Source organism: Peromyscus eremicus, chromosome 18, assembly GCF_949786415.1.
Source record: "Peromyscus eremicus chromosome 18, PerEre_H2_v1, whole genome shotgun sequence".
Taxonomy (NCBI): domain Eukaryota; kingdom Metazoa; phylum Chordata; class Mammalia; order Rodentia; family Cricetidae; genus Peromyscus; species Peromyscus eremicus.
The window spans coordinates 1,246,439-1,272,862 of record NC_081434.1 but is presented as its reverse complement, the minus strand read 5'-3'; the positions used below and the strand labels follow the sequence as shown (position 1 = coordinate 1,272,862).

At 52.5% G+C, this 26,424-nt stretch overlaps 1 protein-coding gene and 1 non-coding gene across 3 annotated transcripts; both read left to right on the top strand.

The window, feature by feature from the left end:
• Positions 1–3,070: 3,070 nt before the first annotated feature.
• On the top strand, positions 3,071–26,381 carry Itga7 (integrin subunit alpha 7). Of its 2 annotated transcripts, XM_059245415.1 has the most exons (26): positions 3,071–3,480; positions 8,123–8,250; positions 8,352–8,431; positions 9,965–10,220; positions 10,729–10,860; positions 11,098–11,217; positions 11,989–12,196; positions 12,303–12,496; positions 12,744–12,832; positions 12,948–13,075; positions 13,201–13,296; positions 13,433–13,494; positions 13,605–13,774; positions 14,777–14,926; positions 15,456–15,571; positions 16,088–16,280; positions 17,101–17,181; positions 17,266–17,345; positions 17,444–17,518; positions 17,647–17,749; positions 18,242–18,418; positions 18,565–18,696; positions 23,202–23,315; positions 23,525–23,623; positions 23,729–23,854; positions 25,749–26,381. In XM_059245415.1, the coding sequence occupies exons 1-26, from the start codon at positions 3,275–3,277 to the stop codon at positions 25,977–25,979; spliced, it is 3,546 nt and encodes a 1,181-aa protein (XP_059101398.1). In that variant the 5' UTR covers positions 3,071–3,274; the 3' UTR covers positions 25,980–26,381. The 2 variants fall into 2 exon arrangements, with proteins under 2 accessions (XP_059101398.1, XP_059101397.1); XM_059245414.1 differs by lacking the exon at positions 11,098–11,217 and having other exon boundaries at positions 3,072–3,480.
• LOC131895410 (U6 spliceosomal RNA) lies at positions 14,275–14,376 on the top strand. The gene has a single exon (XR_009375169.1). It is a non-coding gene; the product is annotated as a U6 spliceosomal RNA (small nuclear RNA).
• Positions 26,382–26,424: the final 43 nt, after the last annotated feature.

The following is a 26,424-nucleotide window of genomic DNA, read 5'->3' as shown; positions in this document are numbered from 1 at the left end:
AGCTTTGCGCCTGTCCTGGAACTCACTCTGTAGCCCAGGCTGGCCTCGAACTCACAGAGATCCGCCTGCCTCTGCCTCCCGAGTGCTGGGATTAAAGGTGTGCGCCACCACTGCCCGGCTAGAAATAATTTTAGACTGAGAGAAAATTGCAAAAGTAATGTGCAGAGGCCTGGGGACCTTCTGTTCAGTTTCCTAGAATGGTGACATTGTATGTAACTGCAGTGTGACATCAAAGCCAGGAAGCTGACATCGGTACAATAACCATTAAAAATCTGCAAGCCATATTCATTTTTAAAACATCCTTTACATATGTATTCATTTATGCTTGTTGTACTGTGCAGTTTTGCCCCGTGTATAGATTCAACCTTCACCACAATACAGAGCCTGCAATGTGAAGGAGCTACCTCAATACCTGGACTCACCACACCTCCCTGCCGTCTTTATCTCCTGACAGACACTAGTGTGCTTTTCATCTGTATAGTTTTGTCATTTCGAGAATGTTATATCAATGTTATAATGCAGTATTTCTGCATATGTGATGTGATGTTGGGAATTATAATCCTTGACTTCATGGATGCTAGGCAGGTGTTCTTTCACTGAGCTACGCCCCTGCCCCGAGCTCTTTTGGATTTTAGGCTGGCCTCACACTAAAGATCTTGCCTATGAGGGCTTGGATCGAAGGAGTGCAGTACCATGTCTGGCTCTGAGCGTCGCTTATTAATCTTACTAATTTCTAAACTCTTGACGTTTTCTGGCAGGATGTTTAATGCTGACTTTTCCTCACTCTCGGGTTTCTCTAGTTTCTTCACGTCTGTTCACCCCAGTGTGGCTCAGCCCTGCGACGCTCTGCTCTGGATCATCCCTCAGGGAAGTATATTTGTCTTCATTACTAAGCTGGTCTAGTAGTCCTGCGTGTTCTCCCCCCCCCCCCTTGCCCCACTATTTATAGCCAGGCTAATTTTGGGTGACCAATCTCTCTTATTTTCTGCTTCTTCCTCCTGTGGCGGGTGAGGTGACTTCTCAAATATTTGGGCAGAGGAGGTCAGAGGCAGATTCTTGGCATCTGATTTCAGCCTAAGAATTATGGGAAGCTGGTGGAGTGCAGACAGAGGCGAGCCAAGCTGCAGGTGCAGAGAGGAAGGCAGCCGGGGCTCTAGAGGCATCCTGACCTGAGTCAGAGGCCTGGGGAGGAGTCGTAAGTTCTGGGTTCCACCCCAGTTTTGCTCTTCTCCATTTTCATGCCATCTCTTTCCTGCTGACCAGGGCTCTGAGACACGAACACACCGGAGAGGAAACACTGGGGTACATTGAAGGTAGAAGCCCAGTAGTGCCGGCCTTGCGTATGTGTCTGTTCATAGCCACTGTGTAGAGGCGTGCAACAACTCTGCAGAGCATCACAAAGATGGCCGAACTATCGTATGCACTTTAACTTACCTGGCAGCAAATATTGTCCTGTGATCAGAGGTTGAGCCCACATTTCTTTTTCCTCTGCCAAAGAAGTATAGTCCCGAACAAAGGAGAGAGATGAAGACACAGGAGAAGCAGTTTTTAAGAAAGGGAAGAAGAAAGATCACAAAAAATATGAGCTACATGAAGGGCAGAGACAGTCGTGACAGTGAGAAATGGTCTGGGAAAGATCTCAAGAGTGACCTGCCCAGGACGGGGTGGGGTGGTAAAAACAGAACTTCAGAGAGGGGTACACACAACACCAGTGCCTGGTAAGAGAGAGGAGCCAGGAGGCAAAGTGGAAGGCTGTGAGGCTACCATTTTGCCAAATTATTTCCCATCTCTTCTCCTGGCACCATTTCTTGATTAGAGTTATAAATAGCAGAGAGATGGGAAAAAAATGTCCCAGAGTGGGGGAAGGGAAAGGAAGCCGGTAGGCCTTGGGTCCCTGTGGAGAACTCTTCTTGTTTTTGAGACAGGGTCTTTCTTGCTTATGGAGATCTTTCTGCCACCCAGCTCCTGCCTGAACCAGTCCAAAACTCTGTACCCCCTTCTGGTTTCTTTATTTATTGAGACACCATCTCCCTTGGTGGCCCTGGCTATGTAGACCAGGCCGGCTTCTCTTCTTCTGTCTCTCCAGTGCTGAGGTCGCAGGTGTAGGCCACAAAGCCTGGCTTCCCATTCCCCCTCTTTTGTTTTGAGACAGGGTCTCACTCTGTAGCTCAGACTGGCTTGGAACTCTCCTTGTAGACCAGGCTGGCCTTGAAGAGACAGCTACCTGCCTGCCTCTCCCTGCGGAGTGCTGGGATTCATAGGCATGACCCGCCCACTTTGCCATGTGGGAAATGCCCTGGAAAGATCTATTAGCAGGACACTCCTTTTCTATGCCTTCGTCTCATGGTCCAGTGTCTCTCATCTTTGCCCCCTTTGACCCCCTCTTCCCTCGCCACAGTTGAATTTGCATTTCTTATTTTACTCTTTTTTTTTTCTTCCTTCACTGCAGACGTTGAGCTAACTCTTGGTCTTCCTCTTGCTCTCCGTTCCTTTTTTCTCTCCGTCTGCTCCAGTCTCCACACCTGCTGAATGTTTTCCCTGTATGCCTTTGCTTCTCTCTGGTCCCTAGAATGCTGACATTGTGGCTAGCTATTTGTGGGCTCTGTGGGAAGCGCTTTGATTCCTACAGCCTAAGAGGTGCGCTGCTGCGCTACCACGGGGAGGCGGAATCAGTAAAGGACCACTCCGGGTCGAGGCCCAGGTCCTCTGTTTTTAATCATCGCATCTGTCTTCTCAGGTAGTCCTTCAGCCTCATCCTAGTTCTCCGTGACCCTTCTTTCTCTTTTTAGCCTTCTTTCTTCCTACTGTACTTCTCTCCGCATTCCTGAGCTCAGCCTCCACTTTTTTGGGGAAGGGTGGGGGAAGGGAGGAGTGCACCGTGCAAGGCTGGAGAGGCAGGGCCCTAGGCAGGGAGTGCGGCGGGTGCTAGACCAGTTTGCACCCCGGGCTGAGGGTCTGGACATCCCAGGCTGTGCGCGGGTGTCTCGGTCTGCGGCGGGAGGCAGGGGGCGGGGCAGGGGCGGGGCCTGGGCGGCATCCTGGGGAGGAGGCGGAGCCGGAGCGCACGCGGGCGCTCCCTCTGCAGTAGCTGTACTTAGCTGGTCCTAGGGCAGCCGAGAGGAGGGCTCAAGAGGGGTGCCGAGGTGAAAGAGTGGAAGACTTCTGAAAGATCAACTAGATTTCGGAAACCAGAAACACTCCTGGGGAGAACTGGGGGCTCTAGGCGCGCGACGATTTCCTCGCACCAGCACGGAGCGCTCGCAGGGTTGGTTCCATGGGCAGGATTCCGAGCGGCGATTCCCTCCGGCCCCCTGGGATTTGCTACCTTCTTGGCTTCTTGTTCGCTGGACTGCTCTTACCACGGGCTGTCGCCTTCAATCTGGATGTGATGGGCGCCCTGCGCAAGGAAGGCGAACCTGGCAGCCTCTTCGGCTTCTCGGTAGCCCTGCACCAACAATTACAGCCCCGACCCCAGAGCTGGTGAGTCACCGTACCCGCCCAGAGTCCCCAGGCTCAAGCCTGGGGCTACCCTCCTCTCAACTCCCCACCTACCCATCTCTCAGTCTTTCAACCGTACTCTGCTCTCAGGCATCCCGTACTTTAACCTGAAGCCTTGTCTGGTCTTGTCTAGATCCCCAGTTCCAGAATCTTGCCTTGGGGATGAGTTGGAGAGCAACGCTCTTCTCAGAGACCCACTTCCCTCTGCCTTTCCCTTCAATTTGCATCCTTGCTCCAGCCCTGCATCTCTGGCTCCTCTTCATCCTCAGAGGGGCGAACTGCTCCAGGAAGGGAGGCTGGGTATTCTGTCTCTGCATAGGGTGAAAGGATTGGGCAAGGGCAGAGAGGATGAGGGTACTGTGGGCGGGAAAGAGGAGAGAAAACAAATAAATACTGCCAGAGCATCACCATGAGATGGAACGAGGACTGCAGGGCCCTGGGAGGCCAGGGGTGACACGGCTCTACACGGCAGGGAGGCTAGAGGAAGACCCGAGAGGGCCTGGCACTCGGCAGCGATGGCTGGTCACACACAGTGGCAGAAAAATAGAGACTCTGAGTAGCAGCAGCAAGAGATGGTGGCGGCTGTCACCACTACTGCCAAAACACCAGCAGCAGCAGCAGCAGCAGCAGCTAAGATCCAGTAAAGACGCCAAACTGCTCCCTTTCCTCCTCAGGGACTCTCCAACTCCAGAGATCTCAGTCGCAGAAAAAGACAAGGAGGAGTGAGATGTAGAAGGCCGTTGTCATCTTTTTCAGGTCCCGTGGCAGGCAGACACATTTACAGCTCACTGTGTTTCCGTACCCCTGGTTCTTACCACACAGGAAAGTAGGCAAGAACAGGAAGAAAGCTTCCCACGCCCTCACGCCAAAGGGCATTTTCCCCTCCCCTGTGATGGCCAATGCATAAGCCACATTTAAGTATCCATTACTGGGATCGATGCTGTCCCCAGGGACTGTCTTCTCCCCCTTACTGTTGGTCTGGGGGCAGGAGGCATGGACAACAGTTCATTTCTCCTCACCCACTGGAGGTGGGGGTAGCCTTCATCTTCCTCCTTCCATTATTCCTGTCATCTGGGAGAAGGGTGCACTCTCTAAACCTTTGGGAAAGATAGAAACCAATTGATGTCTCAAGCCAGCCGCAAGCTGGGTCTTCGTCCCTCCCTCCTCCCTCCTTCCCCCATCTGTTAGAGTTCCAGGCCCGGAGGCCTTTTTAGGACATGCTGAACTCTCTCGAGTTATTTCCAGGCAAATTCTAGGTTATTTTTAATAGCTGGGTCTGTTGTCATTTTCCCCTTCTCTGAAGGTGGCCCCCGATTCTGTCTCTCAGAGCCAAGTTGGGGGCATTCCCAGAGGGGCCTGACGGTCTGGCTCCAATTTGCTCCAGCAGGGGGCGTTCTGCTGACTGGGGGCATGGATAAGCTGCTGCCTTGCCCAGTCCCTCCGTAGCCCGGGAGAGAAGACCTCCTTTGTGTTCAATCTAACCTAGAGATAAGGCTTTGAAGTCTAACCTTACTTTGTTCTGCATTTGTCGCCTCATTTATCCCCATCAACTGTGAAACGGAGGCAAACAGCATCACTATCACACGGGGTTGTTTGGCGGAGGGGATTACGAGCCCTTCATATATGTAAAATATTTAGAATAGCACAAGACCTGTAGTGAGCGCTGTGAAAGTGTTTGTTGTGCTGGAGCTCTCCTGTTGGGATTCAGAGAGCTTGAGAGCAACAGCATCACAGCACCCTGGATCCAGAGGCTTGGCTGAAGGGGCCCCGGGCTGAGCGAGCCTGCCTGGCCATGCAGCTTTCCCAGAGGGTCAGGGAAGGGCTGGACTGGGGCTGGAGCTCTGGTAGGATACAGCAGTAGTGTGCTTCTCACTGGGCCCCCAGGCTCACTCTGCACCCAGCATCCAGCACCACCCAAACCCCACCTCTTGCAGTAGCTGGAGCTATGACTACTGTCTGAAGGCCTGGGGCGGTTGGGCTCCTGGGATGAAGCCAGGAAGGAGAGTGTGGCTGGAGCAGAGGTGAAGGGGTGCTCTTCTTCTAGGACGAGCTGGCCGGGTTCTTCCTTCCAGGAGTAGGATTGGGCACTTAGCTTCTGTCCGTGTGAACCTCTTCCCTCCTTCCTGCCCTTGACCTTCGGGGGAGATGTGAACACTGAACACTCACACTTCTACTTCTTGGGCTGTGCAGCTGCACACTGAGCAGGGGAGGCACTGGGTGTCTCTGTGAGTCCACAAAGAATGTGAGCCCCGTAAAGGAGTCCTGGCACTTCCTATGGGGCAAGCACAAAGACAAATTAGATAACCCCGGCATAGCAGACGACATCCTCAGTGTCTGCAGGTTGAGGCATTTCGGACTTGTGCGAAAGGTGGAGTTTGTTATCCCAGGGCACCATCACCTAGATTTCCTAGGGTGTCATTTGTCGCTCCCCTTCCTCTTCTGGAGTGGTTTCAGCCTTCTGAAAACAGGCCAGGCAATGAGTGGACTGACCAAGTAATTAGGCAGATGTGGATCTAAATGTGGGCAGGCTGCTTGAGGCATTTGAATGAGTTTGCTCATCTGGACGATAAGAATCCTTATCTTACAGGACTGTGAGATCAAGTGGGATAATGCCTGTGGCTCGTCTCTTAGGAATCCAAGTGGAGAGTGGTAAAGGTTAATTCCGGCAACCTCTGTGTCCAGCCTGGGGCCTGGCCTATCATAGGTGCTATGTCGTCTTACCAATCAGTGCCTGACCCAGGTCTTGGTGTATAATGGGGTATCAATAAACAGTGGTGAGATAAATGATGAATATATGTCCTCTTTCTTCCTGCTTCCTCCATTTTAAAAGGTTTTTTGTTTATATATGTTATATATACATATATATGCATATTTTGCCTGTGTGTATGTATGTGCACCGCTTGCATGCCTGGTGCATGCCGAAGGCCAAAAGATGATGTCAGATCCCCTGGAGCTGGAGTTAAGTATGGTTGTGAGCTGCCATGTGGGTGCCGAGAACAAAACTCAGATCCTCTGCCAGAGCAACAAGTGCCCCTGACTGTTAAGCTATCTTTCCAATCCCTCATCCCACCTCTTGAAAGATTTATTTTTAATTTTTTTTTATTTATTTGTGTGTGTTCCCTGTGCCCATGTAAATTTATGTGCACCCACATGAGTATGGATGCCCATAGAGGTCATTAGATCCTCTGGAATGGGAATTACAGACAGTCGTGAACCACCTGGTGTGGGTGTTGGGAATGGAACCCAGGTCCTCTGCAAGAGCAGCCAGTAATCTTGACTGCTGAGCCATCTTTCCAGCTGCGTGCTCCCCCGGCCCTGCTTGACACCCGCTCAGATATGCCATGGCAGCTGCTGAGAGGCAGGAGTTGTGGGAACCTTTCCCCGCATCCTAAGGGTTTGGCTCAGCGCCCCACAGATGCCTGTCTGTAATACTGCCCGACAGTTGTGGGATTTACCCCCAGGATGGGACGTGGAAGAGTGTGGGAGCGAGGACTTGGGACTTGTCCTGCTGCCTACCACTCTGGAGCCTTTCCTGAAGAGAGAAGGTCTCTCGGTTGCCATCTGGGTATCAGTTACTTCATCTCACGTCCCAGTCACTCCTGGCTTCGGGGGTCCAGTCCTGGGGGACCCAGACAGCCTCCATTCCCAGCACAGTCCCCCCCTGGGGAAGACGCTTTGGCTGTAATCATGGAAAATTGTTCTGCCAAGAAAGTTGTAACTCAGAAAAAGGCTGAGGGGGTAGTAAGAGAGAGAAGACTGGGTAGGGGTGGAGGGAGAGGAGAAGAGAAAGAAGGCTGTGGAGGTGGAGCAGGGAAGGGAGTGGGGAGGTGGGGAGGAAATGGGCTGGGTCTAGAGGCTACGGGAAACCTTTTCCTACTTCCACACCAGTGGGCATGACTGAGTTTGGGGCTTGCAGAGCTCCCAGTGGGTAGGGTCTCTGCTGGACACGTGGTGTAGGGAAGCAGGCCCATGTCTAGCTTCTCGCCTGGCCTCTGAAGCTGTTCCTGAGCAATTGTGGTGCTTAGTTTGTGTGCCTGTTGCTCTTGCACCAGGCATTCTTGCCATCTCTGGCGGGGTTTCAACTGGACTAGGGTTAGGGAGGAGGGCAGAGTCTGAGGCTGTGGCCAAGCAGGGGGTGGGGAAGCTTGTCGGGAACAGGTGCTAGGGACGGGCGGTTCTCTTAGGCTGGTAACCCTGGCAGGCTGCTCTGACTGGCATGTGTATTTACATGTGTATATCCACTCTTTCTGTTGGTCTTTTATGCAGAGAGTAAGTACACACATGGCATGGTCTTTTAACACATCCTTGCCAGGATTTGAGAAAAATGAATTTTTTTTTTTTTGGTTTTTCAAGACAGGGTTTCTCTGTGTAGCTCTGGCTGTCCTGGATCTCACTCTGTAGACCAGGCTGGGCTCGAACTCACAGAGATCCTCCTGCCTCTACCTCCCGAGTGCTGGGATTAAAGGCGTGCACCACCACTGCCCGGCTCGAAAAATGACATTTACTTATTTTTTTTCTTTAGTACTTGAACACTCTGCTTGGCACTGAGGAGTTGGGGCCAGGGAAGCTCTGGGGTGGTTGGAACACTCCGGCCTCTGAATCTAGCCCTTGTCCCACCCTACAGGCTGCTGGTGGGTGCTCCCCAGGCCCTGGCTCTTCCCGGGCAGCAAGCAAACCGCACTGGAGGCCTCTTTGCTTGTCCCCTGAGCCTAGAGGAGACAGACTGCTACAGAGTGGACATCGACCAGGGAGGTGTGGCCTTGGGAGGTGGAGTAGGGGGGGGCGGCCTGTGAAGAGGGGAGGGCAGGACTTGGTCTCCTGTTCCTTCCCTGATACCCAGTGTCTTGCTTCAGCTAATGTGCACAAGGAAAGCAAGGAGAACCAGTGGCTGGGAGTCAGTGTTCGGAGCCAGGGGCCCGGGGGCAAGATTGTCGTGAGTACTACTTCCTGTGACAGCGCAGAGGTTACGGTGATGTGTGTACATTGTGTGCACACAGGTGTGATGTGTGTACATTGTGTGTGCACAGGTGTGATGTGTGTACATTGTGTGCGCACAGGTGTGATGTGTGTACATTGTGTGCGCACAGGTGTGATGTGTGTACATTGTGTGTGCACAGGTGTGATGTGTGTATATTGTGTGTGCACAGGTGTGATGTGTGTACATTGTGTGCACACAGGTGCACCTACAGAATACAAACTGGGCACATGGAATGATTCCTAGAACGGTTGGGTGATATACAAAAGTGTAAGAGACAGCCCCCTTCCTTATCGTATATAACATGTTATAAAACATCCATCCGTGTATCCATCCGTGCATCTGTCAGATTCTTCCTGTGATTTTTTCCTTAGTTTCAGGCGTCACGCTAGTTTCTGATTTTGGATGTGTGAAGATAGCGGAGGCCTTGGCGCTGTCAAACAGCTATGAAAATCTTGCTTTGGTTTTTAGATAGAGTCTCACTATGTAGCCCCGGCTGGCCTGGGACTCAAAGAAATCCTCCTGCCTCTGCTTCCTGAGTGCTGTGATCTAAGTCCTGTGGCACCATGCCTTTTAGTTATGGCAATTCTCTTCCTTTTCTGTGTCTCTCACTCACGTACACAGAAACACAATTATCAATAGAAGCCACCCTGACGTGGACAATAACCAACGTTAACTAAGTGGTCTGGTTTCTAGTCCGTAAGTCCAAAGGAAGAGTAGAGAGGAGGGACTGCTGACACACGGTGTGCTGAGCCACGCTTTTGAGAATACCCGGAGAACAGATATTAGGGTGTGTTCTTTTTGGAGGTGATGGCATTTAGGAGGTCTAGGGACAGGGACTGGGAAGAGGGCTCAGAGTGCATGGGCGTCTGAGCTGGATTCCGAGAATCAACATTAAAGAAGCAACGTCTGGAGGTTGTGCTTATAACCCCTGCATCAGGGAGGCAGAGACAGGAGGATCCCCTGGGCTGACTGGCCAGCCAATCTAGGCCAATTGGAAGGGCTCTGGTCCCGGTGAGAGACTGTCTCAAAACACAAAGTGAACAGCTCCTGAAGGACACCCAAGGTTGTCCCCAATCTTCACGTGCACCTGACACATGTATCTCACTAATACTGCATGCATGTTCACCTGCACATATCTGCATGAGAACACACACACACACACACACACACACACACACCAAACAGCATGTTTCAATGTTGTCACACGATCAGGGATGCACATGTTCTATGTGCTGTTACCTACGTGTCTGTGAGTATCCAGGTAGAATGTAGGACAAAGCCATCTTTCTTCAAGTGGCTAAGATGGGATACTGGATAAATACCTCACAATGGCTGGGTGTATGCATATGCATGCGTGTGTGTGTGTGTGTGTGTGTGTGTGTGTGTGTGTGTGTGTGTGCGTGTCTGCCAAAAGTCTACATACATTTGAGCAGCATGTCGGTCCCTGGTAAACGCAGGGGAATGACCTGACCTCCCATTCTCTCACAGACCTGTGCGCACCGATATGAGTCTCGACAGAGGGTGGACCAGATCCTGGAGACTCGGGATGTGATTGGCCGCTGCTTTGTGCTAAGCCAGGACCTGGCCATCCATGATGAGTTGGATGGCGGCGAGTGGAAGTTCTGTGAGGGGCGCCCCCAGGGCCATGAACAGTTTGGGTTCTGCCAGCAGGGCACTGCTGCCACCTTCTCCCCCGACAGACACTACCTCGTCTTTGGGGCTCCAGGAACCTATAACTGGAAGGGTGAGTCATTCACTGGGGAGGGTGGAGGAGGAGACCAAAACCTCCTCTTACCTCAGAGATGGGATTGCCAGCAGCACATGGCCAAGCATGACCGCGAGTTCACTGGCGTATTGAACTGGGGCACTGCCATGCCTTCCACTCCCATCTTGCTGGCACATAAATGAATGGGGGTCCCTCCTCTCCACCGCATGGCCGTGTGTCTATCTACATGTTGGCATGAGCTCCCACATGCACGGCTGGGCCAGGGCCTGCATGCCCCATCACAGCAGCAGCCCACACCTCGTCACTGCCATTCCCGTCTCTGCACGCTGCCACTGGCTGAACTGACACTCGGTGAGTGTGATGCCCTGTCTGGGGGACCCTGGAAGCTTGGGCTAGGGAGATAGATGGTGGAGGCGGGGCCGAGGAGGAGGGGAGGGGCTTCCCCGTGTGTCTGTCCAACAGAGCAGTCTGGCCTGAGGGATGCGCCTCTCTCCCACCTGGAGCACTAACAGGACTGTCCTTGCAGGCACAGCCAGGGTGGAGCTCTGTGCGCAGGGCTCGCCGGACCCGGCAGACCTGGATGATGGGCCCTACGAGGCTGGGGGCGAGAAGGAGCAAGACCCCCGCCTCATTCCGGTCCCTGCCAACAGCTACTTTGGTAGGGACCCCTCCCTGGTCCAGAACCACTCTAACTCTGCTCCTTTCTCTTTTCCTCTCTCTCCACGCTCCCATCCTTCTGTCTCCGGCTTCTTGGTCTCCCTCACTTTCTTCCTCTCCTTCCCTTTTTACCTTCTTCTGGCCTTTCTCTCCGTCTCTCTCTCCCTACTCTGCGTTCCCTTCTCTTGCTGGCTTTTCCCTGGTGTCTGTCTCTCTCCGACCTGCCCCCCCCCCACAGGGTTGCTTTTTGTGACCAACATTGATAGCTCAGACCCTGACCAGCTGGTGTATAAAACTTTGGACCCTGCTGACCGGCTCACAGGACCAGCCGGAGACTTGACCTTGAATAGCTATTTAGGTTTGTAAGCTCCTGCGTCCTGGGCCCTGGGGTGTGGCCCTGGCCTTCCCACTTCTCTCCCAGGGAGTGTCCTTTCCTTCTCTGCTCTCCCCCAACATATATGCCCAGGGAAATACATGCTGGGCCCAAACTGCAGGGGAGAATTAGGTACATTGACAGGCCTGAGGGCCTTCATGGAGGAAAACCCAGGTGGAATGAGAGGGCCAGGGTTAACCCTGCTTGGAAGGACAGTCTTGACCTCTAGGGAACTTCCTCTGGGGGTGGATGATCGGCTGCTGTTGGAAGAAGCTCTAGCCTTGTGGGTGAGACCCTCGTAGTTGTTTATATCCTTTTCTGCATATGAACAAGGATGAAATGTGGCCCAGGAAACATTTGGGTGAGGCAAGCTCTTCCTTGTGCCCTTGTCTTCCTCCCATATGTGTAAAGACTTTCTCCCCTGGCAGGGTAGGGAAGATGGGGGTAAAGAAGGTGCATTGGATGTCAATGGGCCTCCGGGGTGTGGAAATGGGAGGAACATCCCTCCTCTCCAGTTCTCCAGGTTGGGCATGAATGGTGGTAGCTGTGGCCCAACTTCCATTGCTGTGCCCAGCCCCTTACATCCTGTGTGTCTGACCGGGAGGGCTATAAGGATTTCTAGGCCCTGGTGGGGGAGTAGGAATAGTCCAGACATAGCATTGGTGACTGGGGAGCAACTCTTCTTGTAGCTCCAGGGGAATTACCTGGCTTCTGACTCTTGGAAAATCACTCATTGTAAGTGATCTCCTCACCCAGGTTTCTCCATCGACTCTGGGAAGGGTCTCTTGCGTGCAGAAGAGCTGAGTTTTGTGGCAGGGGCCCCTCGTGCCAACCACAAGGGGGCCGTGGTCATTCTGCGCAAGGATAGCGCCAGCCGCCTGATACCTGAGGTTGTGTTGTCTGGGGAGCGCTTGACCTCTGGCTTTGGCTACTCACTGGCTGTGGCTGATCTCAACAATGACGGGTGAGAGGAAACAAGAGGAGTGTGCCCCTGGGTCCAGGAGTGGCTTCTGCACTTTGTCCCGACTCCCTTGGTCTAGAGGGCCCCATACTGTCTCCCTCTTTCACAGCTGGCCAGACCTGATTGTGGGTGCCCCTTACTTCTTTGAGCGCCAAGAAGAGCTGGGAGGTGCTGTGTATGTGTACATGAACCAGGGTGGCCACTGGGCAGATGTCCCTCCTCTCCGGATCTGTGGCTCCCCTGACTCCATGTTTGGAATCAGCTTGGCTGTCTTGGGGGACCTCAACCAAGATGGCTTCCCAGGTGTGACTGGGATTGGGAAAGCTCAGTGTGGGGAGGGGTGGAGTGGAATCGAGAGCAGGGGATTTTATAACTCAGCCAAGCTGAGCTAGTGATAGCTGGAGGGAGTGGCCAAGAGGATTGAAAATGATGTGTGCAGCTCCTCAATGAAACTGGAAACGTATCCTGTAGGACTGAACAAGGGAAACTGGGTATGGACCCTGTCCTCCATCCTCCACAGCCCCATGATGCTTCTTCTCATGCCCCCCAGATATTGCCGTGGGAGCTCCCTTTGATGGAGATGGGAAAGTCTTTATCTACCACGGAAGCAGCCTGGGGGTGGTTGTCAAACCTTCACAGGTGAGGGGAGTCGTTGATGTGAGGGGATGGTCCTGGGGGAGTAAGGGCTGCTGAGGGCAGGGGAGGGAGGATTGGGAGAAGTGGGGTTCAAGGAGGCTGACTATTTGGTCTCCAGGTGCTGGAGGGCGAGGCCGTGGGCATCAAGAGCTTCGGTTACTCCCTGTCCGGTGGCCTGGATGTGGATGGAAACGACTACCCAGACCTGCTCGTGGGCTCGCTGGCTGATACTGCTGCGCTGTTCAGGTGGGCCTCCAGGCTGTGCGACCCTCCTGTAGCTCTGACTTCATTCCAGGCTGACACCTGGTCCCTCGGAGTGCTCCTAACCTCACATCCTCTCCTTTCCTACCCAATGAACTCTCCATGCCCAGGGCCAGACCTGTTCTTCACGTCTCCCAAGAGATCTTCATTGCTCCGAGAGCCATCGACCTAGAGCAGCCCAACTGTGCTGGTGGACGCTTGGTCTGGTGAGGAGAGAAGAGAAGGGAGAGCGGAGGAGGACGCCACACTTGCTTCCTCTGCCTCTCTTCCTTAGTTTGGGTCTGGCTGTGGCAGAAGGGGGTGTGGGGTCTTGCTTGCTCAAGAGCCTCATTTTCCCTGCAGCGTGGACATAAGGATCTGTTTCAGCTACACTGCTGAGCCCAGAAGCTACAACCCTGCTGTGGGTGAGTCCTCACCTACTGCTCTCTCTGATGGCTTCCAGGGTGGAGAGGAGGGCACCCCGGGAACAGGGTCCTCAGCTCACTGACTTCACTCTTCTCCCTCCATGCCACAGCCCTGGATTACATGTTAGATGGGGACACAGACCGGCGGCTCCGGGGCCAGGTTCCACGGGTGACTTTCCTGAGCCGAGGCCCAGATGACCTCAAGCATCAGTCCTCAGGCACTGTGTTGTTGAAGCACCAGCGTGACCGAGTCTGTGGAGACACCATGTTCCAGCTGCAAGTGAGCACTACTGCCTTCTGGTCTCTAAGTGACACCGTTATCACGTGCCTTTTCCTCGACTCTTCTCTGCCGCACTCACACCTTGTTGTAAGCCCTCCAAGGGGCTAGAAAGATGCTCAGCAGCTAAGAGATTGTCCTGCTCTTGCAGGTGACCCATGTTTGGGTCTCAGTACCCACCTTGGGCGGCCAGGAGTGCCCTGCAACTCCAGCTCCAGGAGACCTGACACCCTTCTGGCTTCTTTGGATACCTGCATTCATGTGTTTATACCCCCACACAGATACACACACACATATACACAATTAAAGATTTATCTATTTATTTATTATGTATACAGTATGCCTGTGTGTCAGAAGAGGGCACCAGATCTCACTATTGATGGTTGTCAGCCACCATGTGGTTGCTGGGAATTGAACTCAGGACCTCTGGAAGAGCAGCCAGTGCTCTTAACCTCTGAGCCATCTCTACAGCCCCAACAATTAAAAGAATAAAAAAAAAATCTTTGAACTTGACAGCATATATACTAAAATTGGAATGACAGAGAAAGCTAGCATGACTTCTGCCTGAGGATGACACATAAATTTGTGAAGAATTCCATATATTTTTAAAAAAATCTAGGCATTAAGCAGTCTCCCCTTTGAGTTCCTTTCTACCTGTTTTTGCCTCTCTGCCTGATTTTCTGTTTTGTTTTTTTTTTTAAATTGAGATGGAGTGTCTGTATGTAGCCCAGGCTGGCCTAGAACTTTTTATATAGGCCACTCTCTGCTGCTTTCACACATCTGTGAAGTCTGGCACTTTACAGGGATGGGTGTCCGGTCCTCACCCTAAGGGAAAGCTCCTTCCTGTGGTGGTCTCTCTTCTCATCCTCATGACTTTCCCATTTGTGTCTCTGTCTCCCTCAATTCCTTTCCGAGCTTGAGGAGAGTCTTCAGCATACCGGTGGGGGCCTCGGTCAGGGCTGGGGCTTGGGGTTGTTCCAGTGAGGAACAATCTTTCCCTTCCAGGAAAATGTCAAAGACAAGCTTCGGGCCATTGTGGTGACCCTGCTGTATAGTCTCCAAACCCCTCGGTTACGGCGACAAGCTCCTGGCCAGGGGCTCCCCCCTGTGGCTCCCATCCTCAATGCTCACCAGCCCAGCACCCAGAGGACAGAGGTGAGCATGGGGGAGAAGTGGAGCTGGGAGAGACAGTGGTCCTGGTGCCTCCTCTGTGGCTCCCACTCACAGCTTGCAAAGCTCTCCCACACATGGAGCCCCGGTACAACCCTATGTATGTACGTGATGTAATACCTCGAAGGTAAAATGGCTGAAATGGCCATGTGCTCCCTCCTAGTCTAAGAGGACAGTGTTCCTGCTCCCTCACTCCCTGTAGTTGCTCAGGGTCCTGGGATAATCAAGGCCCCGTTAACTGCTGAGATGGACAAATCACCTTTCTCCCATTCAGCTGGAAGGGGCGGCATGGGCTCATTGCGTGATTCTCTCTCGGCAGCCCAGTGGTGGCAGCCTTCACTGTTTTTCACAGTCTCTGTGTGGAATCTAGTGTGTACAGTCTGGACTGGGAAATGTCCTGGCCTATGGACCAGCCTGGAGTTGTTTAATCTCATGTGTCTCTAAGGCACCATATGCCTCGGTGACACATTTGACCTCAGCCTCAGACATGATCTTCTCCCCGAACACTCCTCAGATCCACTTCCTGAAGCAAGGCTGTGGCGAAGATAAGATCTGTCAGAGCAACCTGCAGCTAGTGCAGGCCCGATTCTGTTCCCGGACCAGCGACACCGAGTTCCAGCCTCTGCCCATGTGAGGAGGGTGGAGAGCACGTGTGTGTGTGTGTGTGTGTGTGTGTGTGTGTGTGTGTGTGTGTGTGTGTGCATGCGCGGAGAGGGCCAGGCCTCAGCAAATGCAGGAAGCCTCTTCAGAGGGGTCAGACAAGGGCTCTGATTCAGAAGACCAAGATGAGGGCCGGGGATGGGACCACAGGGTCCTGGCCAGAGAACAGTGTTCCTAGTCTGTATAATACCATGTGTTTTATGGACACAACATCACAGCGTTCACCCTTCTGTGAGGCAGGGATGATTGGCTCCATGTTGTGGATGGAGAGCAGAGGCCCAGAGGTCGCTGTTCTGTTCGTACAGAAAGTGGTGGAGTTAGCATAAGAATGGAGGTCTCCTGATGCATTGGTGCATTGAAAGAGCTGGCTTGTGTGGTTTCGGGGCCTGGGGTGGGAGGAGAGGCAGTCTGCACTTGACTGGGAGCTGGAAGCAGGGAGGTGGTGGGAGGCTCAGGTCCTGCAGTGAGTTGGGTCCCATCCTCCAGGGACGTGGATGGAACAAGGGCCCTGTTTGCACTGAGTGGGCAGCCATTCATCGGCCTGGAGCTGACGGTCACCAATCTGCCCTCGGATCCGGCCCAGCCTCAGGCAGATGGCGATGATGCCCACGAAGCCCAGCTCCTGGTCACCCTACCAGCCTCGTTACATTACTCAGGTGTCCGGGCCCTGGACACTGTGGTAAGACCCTGGGACAGGGCACAGTGGGTTCCTTTAATTTTTATTTCCTTTTTGTGACTTTTTTCAGTAGTTTTGGTCTCATTTTGATATTTTCAAACCCATATGTCACTGTGCTTAGCTTATCATAGTCAGTCCCATACTCTTCCTCTCTGTCATAGTCAGGGTTTCTATTGCTGTGAAGAGACACCATGACCACGGTAACTCTTATAAAGGAAAGCATTTAACTGGGGTGGCTTAAAGTTCAAAGGTTTAGTCCATTATCATCATGGCAGGAAGCATGGCGGCATGCAGGCAGACATGGTGGTGGAACTCACTCTGTAGACCAGGCTGGCCTCGAACTCACAGAGATCCACCTGCCTCTGCCTTTAGTGCTGGGATGTAGGGATCTCTAATCTGTCTGTCTGGAGTGTGCCACTGCCACCCGGCTAGATTTCTTATATGAGAGAAAGTGGGATGTTTGTCTTTCTGAGTCTGGCTTGTTTTGTTTTACATGGTGATCTCAGGTCCACCCATTTTCCTGCATATGATATAGTTTTGTTCCTTTTTTTTTTTTTTTTTTTTTGGTTTTTCGAGACAGGGTTTCTCTGTGCAGCTTTGGTACCTTTCCTGGAACTCACTCTGTAGCCCAGGTTGGCCTTGAACTCACAGAGATCCACCTGCCTCTGCCTCCCAAGTGCTGGGATTAAAGGCGTGTGCCACCACCGCCAGGCCATAGTTTTGTTCTTTATGACTGAGTAAAACTCCATTGTGTATTCACGTGAGATGAGACCTTGAGGGATTCAGTAACCCAAACTAACCTATCTTTCCCTCCCTGATCCAGGAGAAGCCGCTCTGCCTGTCCAATGAGAATGCCTCTCATGTTGAGTGTGAGCTGGGGAACCCTATGAAGAGAGGTGCCCAGGTTGGCATATCTAACTTTCTCTGTCTGAGTGGCCCATCCTTAAGACCCATCTCCCCCGACTCACCTGTCTTTCCATACTTGCAGGTCACTTTCTACCTCATCCTCAGCACCTCTGGAATCACTATTGAGACCACAGAGCTGGAGGTGGAGTTGCTGTTGGCCACGTAAGACCGGGGGCAGGTTGGGTTACTTAGAGAGGCTTCAAGTGCGTCGTGGAGGTTCCTGTGCCGACTGCCCACACGTTCCCATGTTTGCATGCCAGGATCAGTGAGCAGGAGCTGCACCCGGTCTCTGTTCGAGCTCATGTCTTCATTGAGTTGCCGCTGTCCATTTCGGGGTAGGTGTTGCTTGCGTGATTCCCTCTGCCACTCCCAGTACGTGGCTTTGGTTCCGCCTTACCCTCTTGGCTCCATTTGGCTGGATCCCAGGCCTCCTCAGCCCCTCCTCTCATCTCCCCACAACCAGGGTGGCCACTCCCCAGCAACTCTTCTTCTCTGGCGAGGTGAAGGGTGAGAGTGCCATGCGATCAGAGAGGGATGTGGGCAGCAAGGTCAAGTACGAGGTCACGGTAAGCATCCTGCTGTGTGGCCTCAGAGAAGAGGCTGTTGAGACATGCCTCAAGGTATGGGCTCTTTTCTCACATGGCGGCATGGTGGTGGCCCTGGGGTTCCAGGCCTCTGCACTGGGCAGGCGTGACTCTAAGCACGTGTTGGTGCTGGGGTCTCAGGAGTCATCTGCACAGGCCATCTCTCCTGCAGGTCCTAGGGGCATTGAGAACTCAGAGGAATGAGTCTCCTGGGGCCTCAGCTGGAGTGGGATCTTGGGCAGAGTCTATAGTTTTCCTTAATACTTTGCCCTGGCTTGTCCTAGATCCCCCCACACCTGTCCAGCTTGTCCTGGTTTGGTATGAGGCGAGAACAATGCCCAGTCTGGTCTAGATTGTGCGGCTTTGGTGATGCTGTGCTTCCCGAGGTCCCCCACATCAGCCTCGCCTCTCTCCGTGACGTAGGGTCCACTCAGAATCTGAGCTTCATTTCTTTACGCTGCTTTGGGCCCACAGGTCTCCAATCAAGGCCAGTCGCTCAACACTCTGGGCTCTGCCTTCCTCAACATCATGTGGCCCCACGAGATTGCCAACGGGAAGTGGCTGCTGTACCCCATGCGGGTGGAGCTGGAGGGTGGACAGGGGCCCGGGAAGAAAGGGATCTGCTCTCCAAGACCCAACATCCTCCGCCTGGTGAGGCTTAGGCAGGGTGGGCCGGGCGGAACATGGGAGGGATGTCATGCAGCAGGGGGAGTATGTGCGGTGGCGGAGCGGAGATGCCATCTGAGGGTCGCAGTGTCTGGAGGGCCTTCCACAGCTCGTTCCTCTTCCCCGTCCAGGATGTGGACAGCAGGGATAGGAGGCGGCGAGAGCTGGAGCAGCCGGAGCCGCAGGAGCCTCCAGAGAAGCTGGAGCCCAGCACGTCCTGGTGGCCAGTGTCCTCTGCTGAGAGAAAGAGAAACATCACCCTGGTGAGGGCAGCAGTATTGGTGAAACTATTAAGGCCACTCCCCACGTAGTTAAAAGGGAGGTTTATTTTGTGGGGTAATTTACAAGTGAAGGGATAGGCTACAGGGTCTGGGAAAGATGTAGCACAGACCGGCGAGGTTCTCTGGAGAACTCTGCTGGGTCTACCTCCAGCGTCCAGGGTCCAGGAACCAAGAGAGCCGGTGCATCCGGATCTCAGGTCTTCAGGGTCCTCCCTCGGCTCCACCTTGTAGGCGTGACAGTTACCGAAGCCTCATTGGGGGTTGGAACTTCAGATCAAAGCTGGAATGGCTACCCACTACACAGCAGGACCCAGCACAGCCACAGTGAGGGTTCATGTGTGGTGGAGGTGGCCACTACAGGTGCACAGAATGTCCGGGAGCCGGGCATCCTTGGAGGCCAGCCTGCCAGGGCATGTGGTGCTCCAGCACCAGGAACACGTTGGCCTCAGTTTGCATCCCAGCTGGAGGGAGACTGTACCTGTGAGGAGGGAGGCAGCTCCTGACACCCCAGACCTGGCAACTTCCAGTGTCCACTCCAGGGACAGCTAGGTAGCCAACCATCGAACCTGCTCATTTATATAAAACATCGCATTTTATAAGGGCTGAGGTGGACTCAGCCTCTTGCCTCCATCTTCTAAGTGCTGGGATTACAAGCATGTGTCCTTTGTCCTCATAACTAAGAGTATAGCATGTACACAAGATTCGTTAGGCTAAATATCCCCTTTGAGTGGTTTTGCTTCCAGCCCTCCCACAGAGTTGTGGTATTTAGCTGGATGCTTGTTCCTCCTAGGGTGGTGCTGACAGTGAGCAGGTGGTACAGATGTCAGTTAGAGACATTGAGGGTGGAGCCAAGCCTAGGCATGGCAGCCTGATCAATACAGCCCCAGAGATCTTGGCCAGTTGTTGTAATCAGTTGGTGAACTCTGCCACACCTCGTCCTTTTTCTCCGCTGAAGCCTCCCCATACCCCTTTGATACCTAACCCAAGGCTAAAGAACGTGGGCAGCTGTGGTCTGGAACTAGCTGCTGTAGTGAGCATCTCGTCCCGCCTTCTCCACAGGATTGACAGCTCCGAGAGACTCCCCATTTAACAAGGACTTTTTTCTTCTTCTTCTTCTTCTTCTTCTTCTTCTTCTTCTTCTTCTTCTTCTTCTTCTTCTTTTTTTTTTTCTTTTTTGGTTTTTCGAGACAGGGTTTCTCTGTGTAGCTTTGCGCCTTTCCTGGAACTCACTTGGTAGTCCAGGCTGGCCTCGAACTCACAGAGATCTGCCTACCTCTGCCTCCTGAGTGCTGGGATTAAAGGCGTGCGCCACCACTGCCGGCTTAACAAGGACTTTGACATAGTTTCTTTCTTTATTTAGAAACAGAGTTTTTCTTTCTTTCTTTTTTTTTTTTGGAGACAGGGTTTCTCTGGTTAGCCCAGAACACTCTGTGTAGACCAGGCTGGCCTCGAATTTATAGAGACCCTTTTGTCTCTGCCTCCTGAGTGCTGGGACTAAAGGTGTGCGTCACCACACCCAGCTTAGAAATGGTTTTGAACTCAAGGCGATCCTACCTCAGCCTTCACAGTGTTAGGATTACAAGCATGGGCTACGGTATCTAGTTATTTATTAATTGTGTTTATTTTTATTTCAGAACCAAGCAGCAGGTTGTTCCATAAAATACAGTGTGTTCCCTCTTTACTTAGCAGGGTTGGAGACTAAACTAGGGCCTTGTCTATGCCAGACAAGTGCTCTGCAACTGAACTGGGAGAGGGAGGGATGTCATACTCTGCAGCCCTGGTGTCCCTCCAGCTGGAATCCTTTTCTTTCATCTCAGGTGCTAGAATTATAGGCATATGCCCCTGTGCCTGCACCTATTTATTATTTACTTTTTTTTCTGGCTTTGTTTCTTTTAAAATGATGATGATGATGATGATGATGATGATTATTATTTTTTTTTTGGTTTTTCAAGACAGGGTTTCTCTATGTAGCTTTGCGCCTTTCCTGAAACTCGCTTTGTAGACCAGGCTGGCCTTGAACTCACAGAGATCCGTCTACCTCTGCCTCCTAAGTGCTGGGATTAAAGGCGTGCGCCACCACTGCCCAGCGATTTTTATTATTTTTTAAATTTTTATGTGTGTGTGTTTCGCCAGCATATACGTACGTAAACCACACCTGTGCAGTGCCTTCTTTCAGAGTCCACATCGAGGTGATCATGTGACATTTTTCTATCTGTACCTGGCTCATTTCATCTCATGTAATATCATATATATATAAAATGTTTTTTTGAGATAGGGTTTTTCTGTGTAGCCCTGGCTGTCCTGGAACTCACTCTGTAGACCCCACTGGTCTTGAACTCAGAGATTTGCCTGCCTCTGTCTCCTCGGTGCTGGGATTAAAGGCATGTGCCACCACTGCCTGACTCTTAAATTCTTTTTTTTTTTAATATTTTTTTTAAAGATTTATTTATTATTATGTATAGTGTTCTGCCTGCATATATGCCCATACACCAGAAGAGGGCATCAGATCTCATTATCATATCTCATTACAGATGGTTGTGAACCACCATGTGGGTGCTGGGAATTGAACTCAGGACCTCTGGAAGAACAGCCAGTGCTCTTAACCTCTGAACCATCTCTCCAGCCCCAGCTCTTAAATTCTTTATAAAATATTTTAAAAAGATTTATTTTATGAGTGTTTTTACCTGCACATATGTAGATGTACCACATGTGTGCCTGGTGCCTGTGGAGGTCAGAAGAAGACATTGGATTCCCTGGAATTGGAGTTATGGATGGTTATGAGCTGCTCTGTGGGTGCTGGGAACTGAACACAGGATCTCAACAAGAGCAGCAGGTGCTCTTAACTGCTAAGCCATCTCTCCAACCCCATCATTTGATCATTTGGACTCTTTTATATAAAATAAGGCAGATAGCTTTTCAACAAATCAACTAAAGAGTTCTGAATTACTCAAAATTAGAAAAATAAAAGAATTACTCAAAAGTAAAAAAATAAAAGATTCCAAAAGGGGGCTCGGGAGATGGCCCAGTGAGTAAGGCCGCCTGCTGCCAAACCTGGAGACTTGAGCTCCGTCCCTGGGACCCACGTGGTGGAAGGAGAGAGCCAACTCCTACAAGTCGTTCGCTGACTTTCACATGTGTGTGGTAGCATGCACCCTCCCCGCTCAGAAAATGCTTTTTTTTTTTCCTCCCCCAAGGCAGGGTTTCCGCTGTGTAGTTTTGATGCCTGTCCTGGATCTCGCTCTGTAAACAAGGCTGGCATTGGACTCACAGAGATCCGCCTGGCTCTGCCTCCTGAGTGCTGGGATTCAAGGTGTGTGCCACCACCGCCTGACGAAATTAAAAAAAAAAAAAAAAAACAACAAAAACTCCAAACACTGTCAAGCCATTCTTTTTTTAAAATTATTAATTTTTAATTTATTTTACCTACCAACTACAGTTTCCCCTCCCTGTTCTCCTCCCATTCCACCCCCCCCACCTCCTTTCTATCCCCACCCCATCCACTCCTCAGAAAGGGGAAGGCCTCCCATGGGAGTCAACAAAGCATGGCACCTCAACAAAGTTGAGGCAGGACCAAGCTCCTCCCCCTGCATCAAGGCTGAGCGACGCATCCCACCATAGGGAATAGGTTCAAAAAAGCCAGCTTGTGCATCAGGGACAGATCCTGGTCCCACTGCCAGAGGCCCCATGAACAGACCAAGCTACACAACTGTCACCCACGTGCAGAGGGCCTAGGTCGGTCCCATGCAGGCTCCCTAGCTGTGGGTCTAGAGTCCGTGAGCTCCCATGAGCTCGGGTCAGTGGTCTCTGTGGGTCTCCGCCTTTGACCCCCCATCCCCTTCTCAAGCCATTCTTATGTGTGTCTCACTACATAGTCCAGGCTGTCCTGGAACTCACTTTGTAGACCAGGCTGGCCTCGAACTCACAGAGATCCACCTGCCTCTGCCTCCTGAGTGCTGGGATTAAAGGTGTGCACCACCACCATGTCTGGCACCACTGGATAGCTTTGCTAGCTCTGTGACCTGAAGGAGGCTGGTGGCCTTCCTTAAGATTGTTTCTTCTTTTGAAAGACATTGATGCCAGGCACAGTGGCCCACACCAGAGCAGCCTTAGCACTTAGAGGTCAAGGTAGAAGGATAAGCTTCAGTCTCGTTTGGGCTACACAGGGAGACTCTGTCTCAAAAAGCAAGTACCTTGCAGGAGATTTGGAGCTTAACTAAGGTAGGTACTGGGTGCTTAATAAATTGAGACAATAAGTTGAGTAGATATCAACTCAGGAAGGCACTCTGCCTGTTGTTAGAAGTGAAAGACCTCTCCCAATGTGTTTCAAAGCCAAATAGTTCAGATTTGAGGTAGGTAGCTATTTTGGGCCAGAGGATTAGCTTGGGAAGACTTCCTAGAGGAGAGGAGTTTGAAGTCAGATGAAGGGCATGGGAGAGATGGTAAACTCGGGCCTGTTGGCTCAGGGTCCTGCCTACCCTTCTCCCTAGGACTGCGCCCAGGGCACGGCTAATTGTGTGGTGTTCAGCTGCCCACTCTACAGCTTTGATCGCGCGGCAGTGCTACATGTCTGGGGTCGCCTCTGGAACAGCACCTTTCTGGAGGTGAGGGCACCACGGAGGTTCCAGGCTGACTGTCTTCGGCAAAAAATCCCCTCGGTGCTTACTGTTCCCAGTCCAAATGCAGCGCTCTCCAAAGCCAAGCCAGGCAGAAGCACCCTCTCTGCACTGGCACTATTCCATCTGTAATCTCAGTGGCTGGAGAGGGTTGAGGGGAACACGGGCATTTAGACATCTCCTTCCCCATCCCTTAGGAGTACATGGCCGTGAAGTCCCTGGAAGTGATCGTCCGTGCCAACATCACAGTGAAGTCCTCTATCAAGAACTTGTTGCTCAGAGATGCATCCACAATGGTGAGCTGCCGGTGGGTGGGCAGGAGGATGGGGTGGGCGCAGGTGGGGGGCTCTTCCCCTTCCCACTCACTCCAGCTTTTGCCCTGTTCACTCCTCGTTTCTCAGATCCCAGTGATGGTGTACTTGGACCCTATGGCTGTAGTGGCAGAAGGAATCCCCTGGTGGGTCATCCTCCTGGCAGTACTGGCTGGGCTGCTGGTGCTGGCCCTGCTGGTGCTGCTGTTGTGGAAGGTGAGGCTTGGGGAGGGATGGAACTAGTGTGAACTGGAATTAGAGTAAGGTGGTTAGCCTCTCACCCACACATGCATTCATCTAGCAACTCTACCTTGAACACTTACCCTGCCCGCCCCAGGAACTCCATCTGCCCTGGATGTTTTCAGAGTGGATTCCGGTGTGGATCTTGTCCTCAAGGATTGTGTAGTCTAGTGGGAGTCGGGGAGCCTTGTAGTTAAGGACAAGAGGAAGGTGTTGAGTTGAGACAGTGAGAACTCAGAGGAAGGAAGGCATTGGAGGATGATTCCCTGGAGCTGGGCCTTAGATGGTGAAGTGGTAGGATAGGGATGTGGGTAGATGGGAGGAGTGGCATGTGAGACTTCCAGAATAACCAAGGTAGATAAAGCCACAGGAGTAGAAAGTGTGGTCCGATTTAACCAGAGTTGTGGCAGCAAAGGTTGGGAAGGAAACTGTGATCAAGGCCAGCAACATGGAGCACTAGCTCCAGGGAACTGCTTGGAGCTGACTGGAGCTGCCACATAGGGAACCGTTCTTGTTCTGGCAGAGCGGGGACAGAATCCTATTGACCCAACATAAACGCACACACATGCACATGTCGGTGCAGGGGATCTCATGCCCCACCAGGACCCATCCCTGAGCCACATGCCGCATGTGGGGCTTGTGCAGAACAGAGCACATCCTTGGGGCTCTGTAGACTGCCCTGCCCACCGGCTGTGACAAGTGTGCGTCATCGGTGTACCAGCTCTGGAGCGGCATCAGTACTGTTGAGGAGAACTTACCCAGTTGTCTTGGGGATGGTTAATGCCTTCAGGATTGGCCTCAGGACACCTGTCTCATCCACTACTCCCACAGAAGGGAGACAGGCAGATATAAAGGCCTCCTCCCTCCTCAGCCTTCCCATCCTCTGCCTCTGTCCCCTTCTCCCTCAATATCCCAGTGTGGCTTCTTCCGTCGGAACAGTCCAAGCTCATCATTTCCAACCAATTATCACCGAGCCCATCTGGCCGTGCAGCCCTCGGCCATGGAAGTTGGGGGTCCAGGGACTGTGGGGTAACTGTTGTGTGTGCACGTGTGTATGCAAACATGCGCGTGTATCTGTGTGTGTATGTGTGTGTCTAAGTACAGATCCAGCATTGGGAGGGGGGTCAGGAATGTGCAAGGTAAAGAGGAGAGTGTGCATAAGGGTAATGAGGGACTGAATATTTGAGGTAAGGCGTAATCAGAAGTGTGAGGTTGTAAGTGTGAGCATACATAGCCCAGCATGCACAGGGAGTGAGTGGGCCAGGAGTGTCAGCATGTGGGCATGTGGGGTTCCATGCATGCCTTTTCTGCGGGAATGAGTGTGCAAAGATGATTGTGCAAGGAGATTCTGTGCCGTCTGAGCATGCAGGAGTCTTGGCTGTTCTGAATTTCATTATGCAAGGCCCAACATGACCTTGTTAGGTGAGGGGTTAGATTCATGGATGCAAGAGCCCTGGCCTAAGGGGATGCTATTCAGTGTACATGCACACAGGTATATGTCTGCGAGGCTGGACGGCCATCATTCTGGGACACTATTTTATCCCTTGGATCTTGTGTTCTGGGAGAAGCTTGGGTGGGAGAGAAAAGCTTGTGAGGTCCTGATGTTCAGCTTCCAGCCTCTCCTCCAGGGACCAAGGGAGATCTCCTTGGTTTTACACTTTTGGTTTCCTTCTGGTCCTCTGGCCGTGAATGAGAACCTCGGACCCTGGTACTGATGGGTAGCAAGGCCGGGGGCTGCCCGCTGTGCTGGAATTTGGCCAGCCTACCTCACTTTTGTTTCAGCTGGCTCTTTCTAGCTCAGGCATGGTGAGGGGCTTCTAGGGGCCTCAGCCCCGCAGGCTTCTCATGGTCTGTCTTGGTGTCCTCACAGCTGGGATTCTTCAAGCGCGCAAAGCACCCCGAGGCCGCTGTGCCCCAGTACCACGCAGTGAAGATCCTCCGGGAAGACCGACAACAGTTCAAGGAGGAGAAGACGGGCACCATCCAGAGGAGTAACTGGGGCAACTCCCAGTGGGAGAGCTCTGATGCGCACCCCATCCTGGATGCCGATTGGCACCCCGATCTGGGTCCCGATGGAACTCCCGTGCCAGTCACTGCCTAGCTTCCCTTGTTCCAGGCCTGCCTGCGGGTCCCTTTCATTCTTCCCCAAGATGGCTCCTGGGGATGGGGATAGTGGAGTAGGTTGGTGGCTTCACGTTGAGATACAGGCAGGCTCTACTTCCTCAGGGGCACAGACCTCTCCCACCATGAGAACCACCCCTCCGACTTCCCCTTAGAATGCTGTGAGACGAGGGGGCCATATCAGGGGTGAGCTGCGGGGCACGGCTGGAAGGTGCAGGATGGGGAGTAGGGGTCCTGGTCTCCCTCTCTCACCCGCCCTGTGTAGCACGCCTCCCCAAAGTGCCTTAGACAGAGGGTCAGGGAGGAGGTCGTGTCACTGTCTCAGGGGCTCTTCCCTCCATAGCCTGCCCTGTCCTCCGACCTTAGCTGTACCAGCCTAGTGGTTTTTGTCTATTTATTAAAAAGTATTTGACAATAAAAACTGT

Bases quoted from the DNA above. Each gene is read 5' to 3' on its own strand.
- Itga7 (XM_059245415.1), top strand. From the start codon at position 3,275: ATGGGCAGGATTCCGAGCGGCGATTCCCTCCGGCCCCCTGGGATTTGC. The intron at 13,076-13,200 runs GTGGGCCTCCAG...CTCCATGCCCAG, and splicing joins GATACTGCTGCGCTGTTCAG to GGCCAGACCTGTTCTTCACG. The intron at 17,519-17,646 runs GTAGGTGTTGCT...CCCCACAACCAG, and splicing joins TTGCCGCTGTCCATTTCGGG to GGTGGCCACTCCCCAGCAAC.